At 44.2% G+C, this 20,757-nt stretch overlaps 1 protein-coding gene across 2 annotated transcripts; it reads left to right on the top strand.

The window, feature by feature from the left end:
* The first annotated feature begins 1,204 nt into the window (after positions 1–1,204).
* Positions 1,205–19,038, top strand: LOC142759120 (UBX domain-containing protein 2A-like). Of its 2 annotated transcripts, none has more exons than XM_075860997.1 (6): positions 1,205–1,289; positions 1,911–2,025; positions 3,708–3,817; positions 4,336–4,473; positions 6,267–6,425; positions 17,641–19,038. In XM_075860997.1, the coding sequence occupies exons 1-6, from the start codon at positions 1,246–1,248 to the stop codon at positions 17,828–17,830; spliced, it is 756 nt and encodes a 251-aa protein (XP_075717112.1). In that variant the 5' UTR covers positions 1,205–1,245; the 3' UTR covers positions 17,831–19,038. The 2 variants fall into 2 exon arrangements, with proteins under 2 accessions (XP_075717112.1, XP_075717113.1); XM_075860998.1 differs by having other exon boundaries at positions 1,227–1,508.
* Positions 19,039–20,757: the final 1,719 nt, after the last annotated feature.

Raw genomic sequence — 20,757 nt, 5'->3', positions numbered from 1 at the left:
GTGGTTTGGGTTCGTCAGTACCAGAGACGTCTGATTCAGAGATATCTTCAGGTCTATAGGTACGATTCTGGAGAGGAGGATTGCGAATACGGTAGGTGTATGCCTGGCCGGTATCGAAATCTCTACGGTCCATTTATATACTTGCGGTGTTTTCTTTCTTTGATTTCTTTTTGTAAATGTTCTATGTTTTTTTGTAATCTAACTTCGAAATCCGCAAAGTCTGACTCGGTATTGAATGTTTGTATATCACTGATTTATTTTTCTAACTGTGCACTTATCTTGCCGAAGTCTCTTTTTTCGAAATCAAGCAGGTAATGTAGCATACGTAAAGAGCTTTCAGTTAATAGCTGTTCCCAACCCTGAGTGAACGTGTTGTCGTTGCGATATGCGTTGGGAATTATGTTTATACGTAGCCCTCTGTAGATAATCTTCTGCTGAATATACTGGTATATCATATATCATATGAAGCTTTACAACTCCGCCTGTGTCCTCTGAGTGAGGTTAGAGGTGGACTGGGACACGGGAGGAAGCTTTAGGCCGTGCTCACGCGTTTAGAATTTGAGGCATGGATTCCACTCCCGTATTCTGACGTTTATCAGAGATGTATGTTAGGCCTCGTTCACATCTGCTTTGGGTTCTCAGGGGCCTCCGTCGCAGATCCGGCCAAGATTACCGGAAACAATAGCGCATTCTACGCTTTTTATAATCACGGGTACCCCAATGGAAAACCGAAGGAACCTGTTAAAGTAAATGGGTTCTGTCGGCCGCCGGCGGTGTCCCTTGTGCAACGGAACCGTTGCTTCCGTTATTTCCTTGTTGTTCCTCTTGTGAAGCAGAACTACGGAACACACTGACGCAGGTGTGAATGTAGCCTAAATTCCGTGTTCTATTCACACTCACAGGAAAATATTCACACTGAATAATGAAGGAATAATGCTGCAGATTTTAAAATCTATTGCCACAGGGTCTGTGCTGAAGATGGAATAGCTCCAATGATTACAATGGTGTAATCTGCGTGCGGATCTGCTTCCTGGTAGAAATCCGAGTTGTGGATTTCTGCCATTGGTTTTCCCCCAAAAAAAAATAAATAAATAAATATCCATATACATATCTGTGCAGTGTGAGGCTGGGTTCACACAACCTATTTTCAGGCGTAAACGAGGTGAGCGTGTGAGCGCTGTGTGAACATGGTCTAACTTATTATTCCAATTTTTCTCATGTGCAGAAGGATGAAGCGTTGCAAAGATGAGAGAAGCCGACAAAACTGACGCCATGAAGCCTCAAGACCGGTACGGGGAGTTCCTTCATAGAGTTTCACTTATGTGATGCAGTGATATTCGGTGACTCGTTCTGGCCGTCATACAATCGTGACAATGTTATGGCATGATTCATGTCATTCTCCTGAATGCTCTTATAAATGGATGCCACTTATATAATAACCTGACAATGATTGGATGATGACTACTAGCCGTAATTCACTATTGCGGAAGGAGATTTCCTGGCAGTGGGTAAGATTGCAGTGTAGGTTTGACGTATCGTACGCCAAATGTATCAATAGGACCCCATTGATCGATATGTACCAAAAGAGGCTCCTTTTGGGATTTATGTGTTGGCATACCCCGTTTTTTTGTTTTGTTTTTTCTGTATGGCATACTGTCGTTGACAATCGGAGGCATCCAGTAAAATAAAGTATACCGCGCAGTATAGGAGGACAGCGGTTCTATTTTCTACAGCTGCCGTATTTTTGGCATCCATAAAAAAAAAATCATTTTTAAATAAGAATTGTCATTCCTTGGGGACCACCACAGCCCGGATTAGGGCGCACGTTTTATTCTGCTCTGTTGGTTGACAACTGCGAACATGCTGCGTTTATTGTGCTACCCGTCTAAATCATATTTGTATTGTTCCAGAGTTTTCAGGATGAGGGGGAGGAGCAGCGAGAGGAAACGGTGCGACTCCTTTGTGAACAGCTTGTTTGAAGAAGCAGGAGACGCAGGCGTCATTAACGCTTCACCCGAAGATGAGGTATGTTATGTCATTGTAGGGATGTCACGATACCAGAATTTGGACTTCGATACCGATACTTCGTTTAGTATTGCGATTTCAATACCAATTCGATACTTTGTCAACAATAATAAAAAAATAAAAATATAAAAAAAAGTTCAATTTTCTGATGTGAGGCCCGAGGTGTGATGATGAATTTAACCTCCACGTGCCTCCCATTAATAGTAATTAACCCCATCATGTGTCTCAGTCATAATGGGTTAATATGTAAGGTACATGATGGGGTTAATTACTATTAATGTGAGGCACATGGAGGGTAAATTCATCATCGCACCTCGAGCCCCACAATAAGTGATAGAAAGCCGTTTTTATTTTTATTTTTTTTACAGCGTACACATCATAAATGATGAGAAAATTGTTGTGCAGGTTATTACGGCCGCGCCAATACTGAATATGTGTATTTTATGTAATGAGACTTATACACACATTTTTTACAATAAACATTAAAATATTTTTATTTAACATTACTTTGCTTTTACTTTTATTTTTTAAACTTTAATGTACTGGCATATATCTATATACTGATAGTAATGTACCGGTATATATCTATATTACAGTACATTAGCTGATACTGATAGTACACAGGCAGTTGTTAGGGCGTACTTAGGTATGTGCTAACAGGAAATATGGTAGGACAGCCCACGGGGCCTTCAATGGACCCTGGGCTGTCTGCCCATATATGGTATGTCCCTCAATCGCGTCACAGGAATTCCCTGTGACGCGATCCAAGCTGCATCCCCCTTAGCATTTTCCCCTGAATACTGCAGTCCGCTGTGATCGCAGCATTCACGGGAATAACGGCGGAGATTAGAGGTTTCTCTGATCTCCGCCAGCGGGACTGCGGCTGTGTAATACAGCCATTGCCCCGCTCCTGACAGGAAGTGCGTGCGCGGTCAGCATGAGGTGATGCGGCCGGCGCTGCACTAATGAGCGGCGGTTCAGGCACTGAGGACAGAACATGGGGTGTTTTGCGGTGCGCCCGCCATGTTCTGTTTCAGTGCCGGCGCTCATTAGTGCAGCGCCGGCCGCATCGCATCATCCTGACCCCGCGCACTTGTTATCAGGACTCAGGAGCGGGGCAATGACTATCACACATCCGCAGCCCCGCTCTCATACATTCATGTGTTACTGTACTGAGCTGGGCGGCCGCACAGCCAAGTATCGAAATATATGAAATAATGGTATCTACAGTTTGGGGATGCAGAGTATCGAAAACAGTATTGAAGTTTCTATGCATCGTGCATCTCTAGGTCATTGTGGGGCTATGTCTGCCGCTTATTAGCCGTAATGTATACTGGGATTTTTCTCGCTTTTTCTTGCACAGAGCATTACCTGGAATGGTGACTATTTCTTTAAAAAATACACGTCTTCAAAACGTATTACTGTGGATTGCCCATTAGGTCTGCACATAAATTATAGCCCTATTGTAAATCAATATAGCTAATCCGTGTCAATGACGAGCCTTTTGTAGATTGTAAAATATATAATATACCCCATTCACATGTATTGCTGGCAGAATGTTCGTGGTTTCGGTCAGTGTTTAGACTCCGAATCCATGCCTAAATCTCGACAGAATCCTGAAAGTGTGAACATGGCCTACTGGGGTATTTGTTTGCTTAACTTGGTGGTTTTTCACTTTTCAGGCAGAGGTTATCATCAAGATGTGGAAGAATGGGTTTACAATCAATGACGGCCAGCTCAGGGACTATACAGATGCTGCAAATCGTCAATTTATGGACTCCATGAGGAAAGGGTAAGTGCAGCCTAATACAGTGCTCAGAGATCAGACCTTGCGTAGTGGTGTCCAGTCGTGCCGCGTAACGCCTAACCGGCTCCTCCGGGCGTATGTAAATAAAGCCTAATCCATATACAGTGACTTTCTTGATCCGGCATCCGATAAAGGATAGTTTGATAATCTGGCACTTGTTTCCAGCACACAACTGCAGTATTAGGTTTGATTTCTTCAGGCCAGAAGCAGAAGACTGAGCAAAAATAACCAATCAGGAAAATTATTAGAAAACAAAGTTCTAGTATGAGTTTTGGAACATTTTCGGAGAAACTCCGCAGTAAGAAGAGAAGGCAGGAGAGATCTTGAACAGTGGGTTATTGATTTGTGGTGACATGAGATCACATCGTCCATACCCTGCTGTACATATATCGTTACATTGGGCTCCATGGATTATGTAATATGCTATACACATTTTATGTCTTTGGTTTGTTTCCTTGGCGTCACACAAGGTGAATTGATGTCTTATATTCTTCTTTTATCAGGGAGCTCCCACCAGAGTTGCACAAGACCTTCGCAAAGAAAGAATTGTCAGTTAATGTTGAAGACAGAAAAAGTGAACATTACTTTATAAGAAAGAAGCATGTGGACCCGTTCTCCGGAGAGGGTCACCGCCTGGGAAGGTGAGGATTGTACAAGGCCCTGTGTACTTCTGTCTATGGGGATCGTTCATAGTGCACATGACTGCTGTGACTTTATCATCCATGGTGGTTAGACATTAAAGGGGTTGTCACAAGCGTAAATATTATCCTCTAACCACTACATAGGTGATAACATGCCGCTCGGTGGGGGACCGACCACTCATGAGATTGGGGGTCCCGTTCCTCCGAATCAATGAAGCTGCAGGTTGAGCATATGCACTGCTGTTTTATCCACTAACTGGGACTGTCAGTGATGGAGTACAGTGCTCGACTATTTCCTGAAGTGCCATAGAGAATGGAGCTGCTGGGGGCATGCTCGACCTGCCGCTCCATTCATCCGAAGAAATGGGACCTCCATTCTCATGATCGGTGGAGGTGCCACGGTCGGACCTTCGCCGATCAGCGTGTTATCACCTATTCTGTGGCTAGGATAGAACATATGATCTTGGAACAACCTCTTTAAAGAGGCTCTGTCACCACATTATAAGTGGCCTATCATGTACATGATGTGATCGGCGCTGTAATGTAGATTACATCAGTGTTTTTTTTAGAAAAACGATCATTTTTGACGGCGTTATGACCGCTTTTAGCTTTATTCTAATGAGTTGCTTAATGGACAACTGGGCGTGTTTTACTTTTTGACCTAGTGGGCATTATGGAGAGAAGTCTATGACGCTGACCAATCAGTGACCAATCCGCGTCATACACTTCTCCCCATTCATTTACACAGCACATAGCTATATCGCTATGTGCAGACACACACACACACACACACACACGTTACTGCAGTGTCCTGACAATGAATATACATTACCTCCAGCCAGGACGTCATGTCTAGTCACAATCCTGACACTTCTGTAGCGTCTCTGATATTTACAGCAAGGCAAGCGTAATCTCGTTTTAAATGACAGGTTACATCGTAAATATCAGACGCTACAGAAGTGACAGGATTCTGAATAGACATGATGTCCTGGCTGGAGGTAATGAATATTCATTGTCAGGACACTGCAGTAACGTTATAGTGTGTTTGTGGCTGCACATAGCGATATAGATATATCGCTATCTGCAGTGTAAATGAATGGAGAGAAGTGTATGACGCTGATTGGTCACTGATTGGTCAGCGTCATACACTTCTCTCCACAACGCCAGCTTGGTCAAAAAGTAAAACACTCCCAGTTGTCCATTAAGAAACTCATTAGCATAAATCTAAAATGAGTCATAACTCCGTCAAAAATAATCGTTTTTCTAAATAAAAAACACTGCTGTAATCTACATTACAGCGCCGATCCCATCATGTACAAGATAGGGAATTTATAATGTGGTGACAGAGCCTCTTTAAGGAGGTCATATGTGTGTTTAGGACATGGGCAGATGTACTTCTAATGATTTAACCACATCCATGGTTTCTTGCACGGTCACATGACCACAATTTATCTCCGCCCGTAATGTTTTGTATTTGGAAGTTTGTTCGCAAGTTTGTGGTTTTTAATTTTCTGGTCATTTTTTATTTTTTTTTAAAATCCTTTAAAAACGTATTACTTTACTGTAGGGTTGACTTTATCCTATGTTATGTACATCTAGGCAAACATGGACTGGGGAAGCCCTATTAACCTGTTATAACTCCTGACACTACTGTAATTGGCGCAGTCGTGTCACTGTATTAGATCAGCTGGTCAATCAATATTTAATTGTCTTATCGGTGCATAAAGTGATATCATAGAGAAGTCTGGAAAGAAAGTGAATCTATTCTGAGGTCTTTACTTTTCTTCTCTCAGTGCAACCCCAAAAGTCATTACCAAAGCAAATGGTTTGGAGGATGGAGGTGAACAAAGTCTCCCGAGTGTTGAGCTGAAGGCTGGGGAGTCTCTGACCAACGTCAAGATCTGGCTCGCTGATGGCAAGAGGATCGTTCAGAAATTTAACACTACACACAGGTAATCCAGAAATGCCGTTTTATTGTGTGTGTGTGTGTGTGTGTGTGTGTGTGTGTGTGTGTGTGTGTGTGTGTGTGTGTGTGACATCAACTGCCCATGAATAGGCGGTGTTACATACTAAAGGGAATTTTTAATACAAGACCTCACCCTGAAGATGTGTACATGCAATTTAATTAATATTATTACATTTAAAGTAAAGCTGTAACTTTGGCAGTGTTCCAGAGGTAGGACCTTCACATGTCGGGAGAAAGTGGTTCCTCCTAACCGCCGTTTCACGTGACAAGGTGGCCACATCCAGGTGGAGACTTGGTATATACTTATTTATTGCATACCCCCAGCTCTGGGACCCGCACCTATTCACTTAATTTCCACTCACTCCTACAAGAGTTTAGGAAACAGCGCAGCAAAATGTGCTTGGCTGTTTCTAGGAAAAACCTGACCACCTCATCAGTGGCTGGAGCCCAACGGCAGAAGATAGGACTGGGTCCTATAGAGATAGGTGCGCGTCCCACCTCTAGGACCTGCATATAGCGGTGTCAGTGCGTAAAACTACACAGCGTATACACCCTGGTTGCCGCTAGGAATTCCATCCGAAAAGCCACGCCAAATTGTGTTGCGGTTTTTCAGGCCCCATGTTAGCTGCGGAAATCCTGCAGCAGTAAAAAAAAAAATGAATAAACGTACACGCCCATAGTCATGGCGACTTAACTCTCTCTCTATCTTCTGAGCATAGCCCAGCCTCCTGTGATGCTATAGTCCATGTGACTGTTGCAGCAGTCACATGGGATGGAACGTCATGCCAGGATGAATGGCTGCGCTCAGAAGAGGATCGCCCTGCTAGTACTACTGCAGGGGGGTAAGTATGAGCTTTATTTATTAGATTCAAATTAAATACAAATTTATTTTGTTTTCATTTGCGATTTTTGTGGCTGAATCGCAGCGTTTCCACGGGATAAGTCGCACTACATAGGACTTTGTTGCAGGTTTTACCACTCAAATGAATTCTATCGAGAAACCCTTCAACAGAAGATCAGCGATTCCACAGCATAAATTGGCGTGCTGCGGCATCAAACTTTTTTTTTTCTTCTTCTGGACTAGTTTTTTTTAATTTTATTTTTTTCCCCCTCGTTGTGGGGATGAGATTTTAAATCGCTCCTACTCTGCTACTGTAATGAAATCTGTTGCGGAAAATCTGCAGTGTTTATGCTACGTGTTCCTAGCCTTAGGCCTTATTCACACAAGTGTATTTCACGTCCGTGTTACGCGCGTTAACACAACGAATGTCACGAACCTATGCAATTCAATGGGGCCATTCAGTGTTTTTCATGTGTCTTCTGCGTGAAACTCACTGCATGTCCTGTTGTGTGTTTTTTGCGCATCACGCATCCATTGAAGTCAATGGGTGCGTGAAAAAAATGGACAGCACACGGACGTCATACATGTGCTGTGCGTGATTCACGCAACAGTTGTTGAAGAAATGATGAGAAAAAGCCACCGCCTTCTGTTTATTTTGCTGACGTACGAAACGTGTGACATATGGATGACGTACGTGCGTAAAAAAAATGCGTACACGGATGTCACACGGAACTGCAACGCAAGAAAAACGCTCTGTTTTTTTAAGCACGCAAAACTGACACCTTCGTGTGAATAAGGTGTTAATGAGTCCATCAGACCCACAGCGGTTTGCGTTTTTCCCATTTTTCTACTGCTTTTTCTTTTGGGTCAAAAACACAGCGGCCAGATGTTACGTTAAAGTCTAGTAAAATATAGAAAACACTACATACAAAGCATTCATGCTGGACCGGGAGGAGATGACAGTAACGGGCTGTGATCTTTCTTCCGGCCCTCACTTGCAGATTCCCCCTCCCTTACACAAAACTGTGAAGTAAAACTTTTATCACGCTACCTGATTTCCAACGAGCGTAGCACCGCCAATATTGTACCTAGATTGTGGTGCCGTTTTGAAAGCTAAGATTCTGGGCTTTAATATGAAACCATCTAAGTGCTATACCTTATATTCCGCAGTCGTTTAAAGTCATAACCTATTACATACGTCCTTGGCAATGAAAGGGTTCATGCCTTATTAAACCGGTTTTCCCACTAAGCAGATTCATCCCTTATCCACACGATAGGTGATAATTGTGTGAACACCACTAGGACCCCCCACCGATCAGTAGAACAGGGGTCCCGACAGTCATTCCTAATCACTGGACGATCATAGGGAGGAGGGTTTGAATGGAGCAGCGGTCACCCAGGTGCGCTGCTGCTCCATTCAATGTCTATGGACCCAATGGAAACGGCCCAGTTCAGCCCTCAGCGGTTTCCATCGGCACTGTAGACATTGACTGGATTGGTGATAAATGTCCGTTGTGGGTAAACCCCTTTAGAGCTTATTCACACGAATGGAGAATACGGCCGTCACACGGATTAGTGTATTTCAATGGGGCCATTTACACGGTCGTTGTTTCAACGGACCCTGTGAAGGGTCCATTGATAAATAGAACGTGTCCTATTCTTCAGTTTTCACGGATCCCTCGATAGACTCAAGTCTATGGGGATCTGTAAAAAACGGGTACAACTCTGATGTGAAAAACAGCAGATTTTTAAGTCAGAGTTTGTGCTACTTCGAGTGAATCTGGACTTAAAGGGGTTTTCCCCACGAGGGACATTTGACCTATCCACAGGATAGGTCATAAATTTAAGATGGATGTGGGTCCCACCTCTGGAACCCGCACCTTTCTCTAGAACGGGGCCCCTTAAGCCCCGTTCTACCAATCTGTGCTCCGGCTGACTCCCGGCCACTTCCTGATTACATGGTCGGGAGTTACGGAAACAGCTCAGCTATGCTTTTTCGTAACTACCATTCAGTTGTATGGGACTTATGGAAATAAGCTACGCGGTTTTCACCTTCGTGGTCCGAAATCAGCCAGAGCACAAAGTTAGAACGTGTTTAGGGGGCCCCATTCTAGAGATAGATGTGGGTCCTACCTCTGGGACCCGCAACTATCTGACAGTTATGACATATCCTGTATATATGTCAAAAATATCCCTCGTGGGAAAACGCCTTTCAAATAACTTTTGTCAGTCAGCCGTGATCGAAGGGATTCTCCATGTATAAGGCATAGAACTTTGTCGCTGCTTTGTCACTTGCAGATAGATACCAAACACTGCACATTTGCTATAATATCAGTGTTCAGGGGGTTAGGATAGATCTGCAGTATTGCCCACGTGGAGGTCTTATTGCAGCCAATGCATAAGTCATACCGCAGGGTATCTATGGCAATCCACACTGTCATGTCCCTCGACTTAGGTTTCTATTCACTGTCATGTTATGTTATATGCTCCTATTGCAGTTGCTTTGCTTTATTTAGTTTGTCCCTACTATCTCCCTGTAGCTAGGCTCTGAGATAATAGCTCCTCCCTTCTTTCTGTGCCTAGTTGTCTTTCCTCATGGTTCCCATACTGTGTGGTCATCTCCTGCTCAACTCTGGCAAAATATCATCTTTTCACCTGCTGGTTTGTGTACATTACAAGTATTTCAGCCTGAAAATAAACTTCTCTGGAAACTTCCCACGTGCCTCTTCAGCTGAGTTGACGCTATCTGACAGTGTCTTGGTGTGAGTACCGGTTCAATACAGACATATACAGTGAGATTGTCTCAAGGGCCCTACAACTTACAGCCTGGTCATGGAGTCAGAATAGTGAAAAGATGATTATATATCTGCCAGATCCAGCTGTATAGTCAGTGTGCAGCTCCTGCAGAGATAGTCACAGACAAGCAACTGCCTGCAGAAGAAATCATCAGTGTGTGTGACCCCACAGCATAGACCCTTCTAGCAAGCTAGCACCCCCACCTCTGTATTATCCACATCCTGTCTGTGAGGTGTCATGTCTGAAGAGAACATTGCACAGTCTTCTCAAGGTGAACCATACCTACAGTCAGAAGAAAGTATGGATCCTAGTCTGCAGTACAGTGAGAGAGCTAAACGCTCTGCTAAGCCTACATGGAAGGTTACAGAGAATCTAGAAGGTGCAAAACATGAACTTTCTTCTGCTGTCTCAAACTTATGGCAAAGATTGCTGAGTCACATCTCCACCATCTCACAGCCTGCTCACAATGTTTCACCACTAGAGGGAGCTCTAGAACAGCTTTGTACAGCATATGAACATTATTCACTGAAAAGCCAGGAATATGTTGGCATTTTGAAGAAACTTAATACAAAGGATTCATTAGAAGAATTTGAAAGCTTCCAGAAACTTAATTTGGAACGAGACAGCCTAGTATGCAAAATTAAGTCTAACACAGAGGCAAGAATCGCGCAATTACAGGAAACGTCGTCTCGCATTTCTAAGTCTACCAGTCGTTCAAAACTATCTTCTAAGTCAAGATCTTCAAAATATTCCACGCTCAGCGAACAGCTCATAAGAGCGCGGGCTGAAGCAGAGGCTACTAAAATACAGGCCGTCTTTGCGCAAAAGAAGGCAGGTATGGAAGCCGATGCAGCGCGCCAAAAGGCAGATATGGAAGCCGATGCAGCGCGCCAAAAGGCAGATATGGAAGCCGATGCCGCGCGCCAAAAGGCGGAAATAGAAACTTTAAACAAACAATGCGAGCATGCCACAGCTATGGCAAGGTTAAAGGTTTTAGAAGAAGCTGCCAGGGGAAGTGAAAGAGACAGCATCAGTGTATGTGAAGTGGAGGTAGAAGATCCTCTTAAGCGCACAAGAGACTACGTACTAAGCCAAAACAGTGAACCTGTGATTGCTGCTAATGATCCTGACAGCGCAAATATTTCTCCAGAGCAACGGGGCACAGATTCTTCTGCAGCATTCTGCATCCAAGGTCAGTACAATGCATTACCAATTTGTCATCCTTACCTTTCTCCACATACCACATTGCACCAGAACCCTGCACCTCAGCAAGCTCATTACACAGACGCCCAGGTGCAATCCAATATGCTAGCAAGTCACCAGACTCCTGGCAACCACATAGTTCCAGTTCCATGTGTAGCTAAACCTATGGACTTTAAACTATCTCCTGGATTGAACGCCCGTGCAGACCCGTATTTCCCTATGTCTCTTAGCCAGAACACCGCAAATAATATTATCAGCACTACTCAGCCAGCAATACTCTGCCCAAAGTCAGAGAGAACTGACATGACAGAGTTTGCAAGATACATGGTTCGCCGCGAACTTACTAAAACCGGCCTCACAAGGTTCGACGACCAGCCTGAGAACTACAGGGGCTGGAAATGTGCCTTCAGAACCGTTATTAGTGACATTGGCATTACTGCTGCTGAAGAACTAGATCTGCTGATCAGGTGGCTCGGTCCACAGTCTACAGAACGTGTCAAGAGATTGAGATCTGTCCACATCGAGAATCCAACTGCAGGCCTCATCGCTGCTTGGGAGAGACTGGAACAAAGCTTTGGCAGTCCTGAAGCCATAGAGAATGCTCTGTTTAAACGGCTGCAAGGTTTTCCAAAAATATCTGGCAAAGACAATGAAAAATTCCAAGAGCTCAGCGACCTACTCTTAGAGCTCCAGCTGGCCAAGGCAGACCCACACCTACCTGGCCTCAGTTACCTAGACACAGCTCGTGGGGTAAACCCAATAGTTTCCAAGCTGCCGTACAATATTCAAGAAAGGTGGACTACACTTGGGTCGAGATACAAAAAAGAAAAGCAAGTCTCCTTTCCTCCATTTTCTTACTTCTGTGAATTTATCAGGAACATTGCAGAATCCAAGAATGACCCAAGCTTTACCTCCAGTGAGTCCAGTGGTCCTGGTTCACCCCATCCTAAGTACGACAGCCCACGTTCTAACTATAGAAACCACAGAGGTCCAGTGTCAGTGAAAAAGACTGATGTCCTTCCCACACCCTCATCAGCTCCAGACAAGTACAACCAAGGTGAAAAGATTGAAAATCCTAATCGCCTATGTCCTATTCATAAGAAGCCACATCCTCTCAAGAAATGCATTGGCTTCAGAAAGAAACCGCTCCAGGAACGCAAAGAGCTTCTAAAGAAATTTAGGGTATGTTACAGATGTTGTGCGTCTACTGAACATTTCGCTAAAGACTGTAAAACTACTATTAAATGCATAGAGTGCGGCTGTGAGGACCATGTGCAAGCGCTCCATCCATCTCTATTCAGTCCTGCACCACCTGCACATTCCACTCCTGCGATAAATCATGGCGGGGAGAATGCAGAGCAAGCAGCAAATCTTACTACTGTATCTTCTTCATGCACAGAAGTCTGCGGAGACGACCTTTGCGACAAGTCCTGCGCAAAGATATGTCTAGTCAACGTATACCCCAAGGGTCAACCGGAAAGGGCCGTAAAGGTGTATACCATCCTGGACGATCAGAGCAACCGTTCACTCGCAAGATCAGAACTCTTTGACCTGTTCAACTTAAAAGGAGATGCTTACCCTTACACCTTGGGTACTTGTAGTGGCATTACAGAGGTCTCCGGAAGAAGAGCCAGTGGACTTATAGTGGCTTCTCTCAACAATCAGGAGATACCCTTACCCACACTTGTTGAGTGCAACCAGATACCATCCAACAAAGATGAGATTCCTACGTCAGAGGCTGCTCTTCATCACACTCATCTAAGGGCTATAGCGAAATAAATACCAGCCCTTGACAAGAGTGCAGAGATCCTACTTCTGCTCGGTAGAGACATTCTCAGGGTACATAAGGTACGCCAGCAAATCAACGGACCACATGATGCTCCGTTTGCCCAACGCCTTGATTTAGGTTGGGTTATCATAGGCAACGTCTGTATAGACAAGATGAAGAAGCCTACCAAGATTTCCTCATTTAAAACTCACATTTTGCCAAATGGTCGCAACACTTATTTTCAGCCATGCCCACACCATTACTGGGTGAAAGAGAAGCTGAACAACAGTAAGTGGCAGCTTGACCACCAAGATAATATGAACACATTCCTGTCCTGGGATGACAGTCTTGGAGCAACAGTGTTCAATTCTACAAGTGAAGACAATAAGTTTTACTCTTTAAAACGCACCCTAAAGAGGAAACCAGAGATGGAAAAACATTTTGTAGACTTCATGCAAAATATATTTGATAGAGATCATGCAGAACCTGCACCACCACTAAAGGAAGGAGAAGAATGCTGGTACCTTCCATCCTTTGGCGTGTATCACCCTCGCAAGCCTAATCAAATCAGAGTGGTGTTTGATTCCAGCGCTCAGCATGAAGGCGTTTCTCTAAACAACCTGCTCCTCACTGGGCCTAACCTAAACAACAACCTCATAGGAGTACACATCCGCTTCAGACAAGAACCTGTTGCAGTAATGGCTGACATCCAGCAAATGTTCCATTGCTTCATTGTCAAGGAAGACAACAGGAACTACCTCAGGTTTCTATGGCACAAAGACAATGATGTCAACAACAAGGTCACAGATTACCGGATGAAGGTACATGTCTTCGGCAACAGCCCCTCTCCTGCTGTAGCAATCTATGGATTGAGAAGGACAGCCCAGGAAGGTGAGAAGGGGTATGGATCTGATGCTCATCAATTTGTTGAGAAGAACTTCTATGTAGATGATGGACTTAAATCCTTACCCACAAGTGAAGAGGCAATCGATCTCCTCACCAGAACGCAGGCAATGCTGTCTGTAGCAAATCTCAGACTTCACAAGATTATCTCTAACAGCCAGAAGGTAATGAATGCGTTCCCCTCTGAAGATCATGCAACCAACTTGAAAGACCTCGATCTTGGTTCTGATGTTCCTCCTATACAACGAAGACTAGGTTTGCTGTGGGACATTAAGCAAGACACATTCACCTTCCAAGTGTCAGCCAGTGACAAACCTTTTACCAAGCGAGGAGTTTTATCTGTTGTGAACAGCATCTATGATCCTCTTGGCTTCATAGCCCCCGTCACCATTCAAGGCAAGAAATTGCTGAGACAGTTTACCACCGAGAACATAGACTGGGATACTTCTCTGCCTATTGAGAAACAACAAAGGTGGAAGATATGGAAGGAGTCTCTGAAAATATTAGAACAACTCCAAGTCTCACGTTGTTACGTTCCCAGCTCTCTTTCAGCTGCCATCAGAAGAGAAATACACATTTTCTCTGATGCGTCTATCGAAGCCATAGCTGCAGTAGCCTATCTGAGAATCCCAGGAACCAACAAGCCTCACTGTGGATTTGTCCTGGGTAAGGCCAAACTAACCCCAAAACCCGCACACTCCAAGACTTGAGCTTTGTGCAGCTGTGCTAGCAGTAGAGATTGCTGAAGTTATTAAAAACGAAATGGACATTGCAATTGATTCATTTGCTTTCTACACAGATAGTAAAGTTGTGCTTGGTTATATATACAACCAAACAAAACAATTCTATGTATATGTCAGCAACAGAGTAGAACGCATTAGAAGTTTTTCTACTCCTGGGCAGTGGCAGTACATCTCCACTGACCTTAACCCAGCTGATCGTGGAACAAGACCTGAACCGGCAGCAGGCTTATGTGACATGTGGTTGTCACCTCCAAGATTCTTGTATGAGGATCCCTGTTTAATTCCTACCAACACCACCTATGAGATGGTGGATCCCGAGTCTGACAAGGAAATCAGGCCTACAAATACCACGCTCTTCACTTCTGTAATTCCAAAATTGAAGCTGAAGTCACATCGCTTTGAGCGCTTCTCAAATTGGTCATCTATTGTGCGAGCTGTTGCTCACCTAATTCATATCGCTCACTGCTTTGCTAAGGACACATCAGAGTGTCATGGCTGGCATATCTGTAAAGAACACCCTACTGTCGCAGACATCGAACATGCTGAAGAAGTCATTACCCGTTGTGTGCAACAAGAAGTATACAGTCAGGAGATTGACAATATTACAAAGGGTATCAATCTTTCCAAGAGCAGTGCACTCTTTGAACTGAATCCAGTGCTTGATCATCACAAATTGCTGAGAGTGGGCGGCCGTATAGTGAGATCTGATCTAAGTAGCAAGGAACAAAATCCTGTCGTCATACCAGGTCGGCATCATATTGCTACACTATTGGTCCGACACCATCATGAAAGAGTGCAGCACCAAGGCAGACAGTTTACGGAAGGTGCCATCAGGTCAGCCGGCTTGTGGATCGTCGGGATGAAGAGATGCATCTCCTCCGTGCTCCATAAATGTGTCAAGTGTCATAAGTTAAGAGGAAGACACCATCAACAACAAATGGCAAATCTCCCAGCAGACCGGCTAAGTACGGAACCGCCCTTTACTCATGTTGGGGTGGATGTCTTTGGCCCATGGTCAGTTGTTACACGAAGGACCCGTGGTGGAGTCGCAAACAGCAAACGGTGGGCTGTGCTGTTTACATGTCTCAGCATCCGAGCAGTACACATTGAAGTGATTGAGTCTATGGATTCTTCTTGCTTCATCAATGCCCTCCGAAGATTCTTCTCTATCCGAGGACCCGTCAAGCAACTGAGGTCTGACTGCGGCACTAACTTCGTGGGAGCCAGCAAAGAACTGCAGTTAGACAATTTCTTGTCTAACAATGGGTGCACATGGGTGTTTAACCCTCCACATTCGTCTCACATGGGAGGATCATGGGAACGCATGATTGGAATTGCACGCAAAATCCTTGACTCCATGTTGCTAGATCACAAGTCTTTGCTTACTCATGAGATCTTGGTCACCTTTCTTGCAGAGGTGTCCGCCATAATCAATGCAAGGCCACTAGTCCCAGTATCCTCGGACCCTGATTCCCCAGTTATTCTTACCCCGGCTACGCTTCTTACCCAGAAGATCGGGACTTATGCAATCCCTCCGGGAATCTTTGACCACAGCGACATTTACCGACGCCAATGGAAACAGGTACAATACCTGTCCAACGTGTTCTGGCACCGCTGGAAGACAGAGTATTTGCACATACTTCAAAGCCGTCACAAATGGCAGACGTCGAGACCTAACCTCCAGGAAGGTGACCTCGTTCTTCTAAAGGATAAGGAAGCCCATCGCAATGAATGGCCAATGGGTCTTGTTACCAAGGTTATGCCTAGTGATGATGGAAAGACTCGAAAGGTAGAGGTCAAGGTGACCAAAGGAGGCTCAGTGCGAGTTTTCTTCCGCCCAATCACTGAACTAGTGCTTCTTCTTCCAAAGAAAGAAGGCACATAAAGGACACAGCCCCCAGCTGGCTGCTAGCTGTGTTATATTTGGAACACCTTACCATTTGGAATATACAGTGGGTTGGTGGAAGTGTTGGCAAGTTGCGGCTTCCCCAATCCGAAGATGGGTTTTTTACTTGGAACTTGTACAAGCGGATACCTACTGTTGCGGACTATCGGCAACAGACTTGGAATATAACTATTGTCATTGTTTGCATGTTCTTTTTGTCTTTCAGGTTCCAGGATCCACTACTGGACATTATTCAAGGACATTCTTTCAAGTTTGATTTTATTGTGAAATCTAAAGATTTCAGACGGGGAGTGTCATGTCCCTCGACTTAGGTTTCTATTCACTATCATGTTATGTTATATGCTCCTATTGCAGTTGCTTTGCTTTATTTAGTTTGTCCCTGCTATCTCCCTGTAGCTAGGCTCTGAGATAATAGCTCCTCCCTTCTTTCTGTGCCTAGTTGTCTTTCCTCATGGTTCCCATACTGTGTGGTCATCTCCTGCTCAACTCTGGCAAAATATCATCTTTTCACCTGCTGGTTTGTGTACATTACAAGTATTTCAGCCTGAAAATAAACTTCTCTGGAAACTTCCCACGTGCCTCTTCAGCTGAGTTGACGCTATCTGACAGTGTCTTGGTGTGAGTACCGGTTCAATACAGACATATACAGTGAGATTGTCTCAAGTGCCCTACAACTTACAGCCTGGTCATGGAGTCAGAATACACACAGCTGGGGACCAGTGTGGCATCTGGCTGTAGCAGTACTAGATCTGTCCAGCAGGGGGCCTAGATAGATATATATATATATTAATATTTTTTTTACCATGTTATCTACATGATTTATATATAAAACAAAGTAGCAATTTTTGAAACTTGCCCTCCATATTACTTGTTGGGCTTTTAAATATCTTCACTCCGAGCATGTGTGGACATAAAGCAAGGTTTACAAGGAAACTAACGCCCAATATTGTAACTTGTAGTTTCAGTAATAAGTGTCCTTTTATATGCATATGACATGTCAGTTACTGATTTCTTGTACATACCTCTCCTTTCTTTCTTCAGGATCAGCGATATCAGGAATTTTGTAGAGCGCATCCCTTGTAAATCAGAGAAGATCCCCTTCACGCTGGCGACCTCCTTCCCGTTGCGGGACCTTTTGGATGAGACGGTCACCATTCAGGAAGCTCGGCTGCAGAATGCCGTCCTGGTGCAGAGACTGCAGAAAACCACACCACTGTTCAGGGACGTCTAGTCCAGACCGCATCAGCAGCGGGGACTACGGAATACTGAGGATCATGCGATTTAGTGCTTGGGTTTTATTTTGTGATATCTGAGGATCACTGTGAATAGACGGTGTACATATCCACTGACTTACAGGCTAGTATTGGCTGCACGGTCCTATCCATGGCCATATGTGCAGTCACGGCTACTTTGCTGCGCCTTCTGCGCTGCTTTACACGTTGCGGTCCTGTATTGCTGTCTACAGGGTGCACTTACTTATACAACCGCTCATACTCCTCAGGTTTCTTCTGCAGGCCTTTCTGCTATGGATGGCTTTACAATATTCTGTTTGGCAATAAGTAGATTATTAATGGTTGTTTAGAGCACCACTGGCACGTTCCCTGCGAGAGCGTGTAAGATTAATGGTTGTTTATAGAGGCGGTACAACACCGCTCCGAAAATGTCACTTTTACCTCTTAACTACACAGCGGTATTATACGTTCTAGGATTTGAGATCACGGTTACCATGTATATTTGTCTGGAATAGAAGATAGTAGATTTAAAAGCCACAAAACCACCGTTTTGTTTCTATAGACACCCTGGTCTTATTTCTGTCTCGTTCTTTATTCGATATATTATCATTCTTTTTCAGACATTTGTTGTTTGCTTTAAGTCAAAAAGTGATCAAATGGGGTTTGACCCTCACCAATACCGAGAATGAGCATGCCACAGTCCCCATCTTCTGCCGGATAGCTGGCTGCACTTGTGCACCCCCAACTTGATAGAATTGGGTGAAACTATGGGGGGGGGGGTGTAATTTCATCATTGGGTGGATTTAGAAGCTTCAATTCAATAGTGACCGCCTATGGATCCCAACATCTGATTGACAAGAATTTAAGGATTGGGAGAACCCTTTTTAAATTAGGTTATTGACGCAGGTGTTCTTCTCACGTTCCATTATGATGTATAGTAGTATCATGATAAAGTCATTTCCCTTCCTTTTCCCTTCAGGGCATTTGATATAAGGTATAAAGAAAACTCTTTTTCTGCTGAGCACAATCGGCATTACTCCAGCTCACCAGCAGGGGGCCTGCACCACTCTACATATGAACAGTAACAGTCCCCTCTGCTGACGGAGCTCATGTCTTTTATTTAGCATGCTGTCTTGGATTGCAGTGCGTTTTTAGCTAATTGTAATATTTTTAAGTTCTGTTTTTATAAATTAAACATTTTAAGCTACTGCTGTCTTGGTCTGTTTTACTTCTGCCGTTTGGTCATAGGTCTGAACCATAGATGTAATTTGGTCCTAAATAGCTTGTGCATGTCTGAAGGATTCACCGGACGCCAAAGGTCATACCACATTATTTAAAATTTGGGTGGCCAATATTAATAAGGACTCGCAGTAAAGATGACCGGTCAGCTCAGACCTAGCGAGTTGCGCTGAATGTATTTTGCCGTGTTCACCATATTCACGGACTCATGAATTGGATAAATCTCTCACACAAGTGTAACATTGGGGATAACTGCAGTGACTCCTGAAAGCATACCATATTGTTCCGGAACAAATCTTACTGACTTCCTGGCGATCATATGATCGTTCACTACTACCGGGGCCAATACAGACCGTGCCTCTCTTTGAAAACACAGAAATGAAAACTACTACAGCCTTCTCTCTAGGGTCCCCATCAGTCCGACTGCCAGGCACCCTACATTCAGCTGCCTGATATTTTGGGCAGCCAGCTTAAACCTGCGGTTCACTAGTTAAGTCTTTGTATATGCAGGGAATTTTGCAAAAAAAGCAAATAAAAGCCCAGCCCAGCTCTGGCCACTATGAAGATATATAAGAAATGAATCATCCAAGGAAGTTTGAACTAAAAAAAGCGCACGAGAGCGAGATGCGTGCGAGCGAGACTGTCCGGATCATGAATTACTGCAATACATTAGTATTGCTGTATATCATGCAAGTGATTCAATGATCGGTGGTTCAAGTCCTCTAGGGGGACTAAAATAAGTTAAATAGCATTAGTTGTTGTATTTTGTTTTTTGTGAAATAAAAAAATAAAATAAAAATATCTGTTATAATATTCTCATGGTATGCTGAATGACTGATGAGCTCCTCACTGTGCCCTTTTTAAAGAATTAGAATATCATCAAAAAGTAAATTTATTTCAGTAATTCAATTCAAAAAGTGAAACTCCATATATTCTATAGATTCATTACACACAGAGGGATCTATTCCCAGCATTGTTTTTCTTTTAATGTTGATGATTATGGGAACAGTTCATGAAAACCCAAAATTTAGTCTGTCAGAAAATTAGAATATTATATAATCCCAATTTGAAAAATGACTTCATACCAAAATGTTGTCCTACTGAGAACTATGTCCAGTATAAGCACTCAATAGTTGGTCGGGGCTCCTTTTGCATGAATTTCTGCATCAATGCGGCGTGGCATGGAGGCGATCAGCCTGTGGCACTGCTGAGCTGGTATTAATGCGGCGTGGCATGGGGGCGATCAGCCTGTGGCACTGCTGAGGTGTTATCAATGCGGCGTGGCATGGGGGCGATCAGCCTGTGGCACTGCTGAGGTGTTATCAATGCGGCGTGGCATGGAGGCGATCAGCATGTGGCACTGCTGAGGTGGTATTAATGCGGCGTGGCATGGAGGCGATCAGCCGGTGGCACTGCTGAGGTGTTATCAATGCGGTGTGGCATGGAGGCGATCAGCATGTGGCACTGCTGAGGTGTTATCAATGCGGCGTGGCATGGAGGCGATCAGCATGTGGCACTGCTGAGCTGTTATGGAAGGCCAGGTTGCTTTGATAGTGGCCCTCAGCTCGTCTGCATTGTTGGGTCTGGGGTCTCTCATCTTCCTCTTGACAATACCCGGTAGGTTCTCTATGGGGTTTAGGTCAGACTAGTTTGCTGGCCAATCAGGCGCAGTGATACTGTGGTTATA

The sequence above is a fragment of the Rhinoderma darwinii genome, chromosome 4 (genome assembly GCF_050947455.1).
Source record: "Rhinoderma darwinii isolate aRhiDar2 chromosome 4, aRhiDar2.hap1, whole genome shotgun sequence".
NCBI lineage: Eukaryota > Metazoa > Chordata > Amphibia > Anura > Rhinodermatidae > Rhinoderma > Rhinoderma darwinii.
The sequence above is the reverse complement of the archived record's forward strand: the minus strand, read 5'-3'. Positions and strand labels throughout refer to the sequence as shown.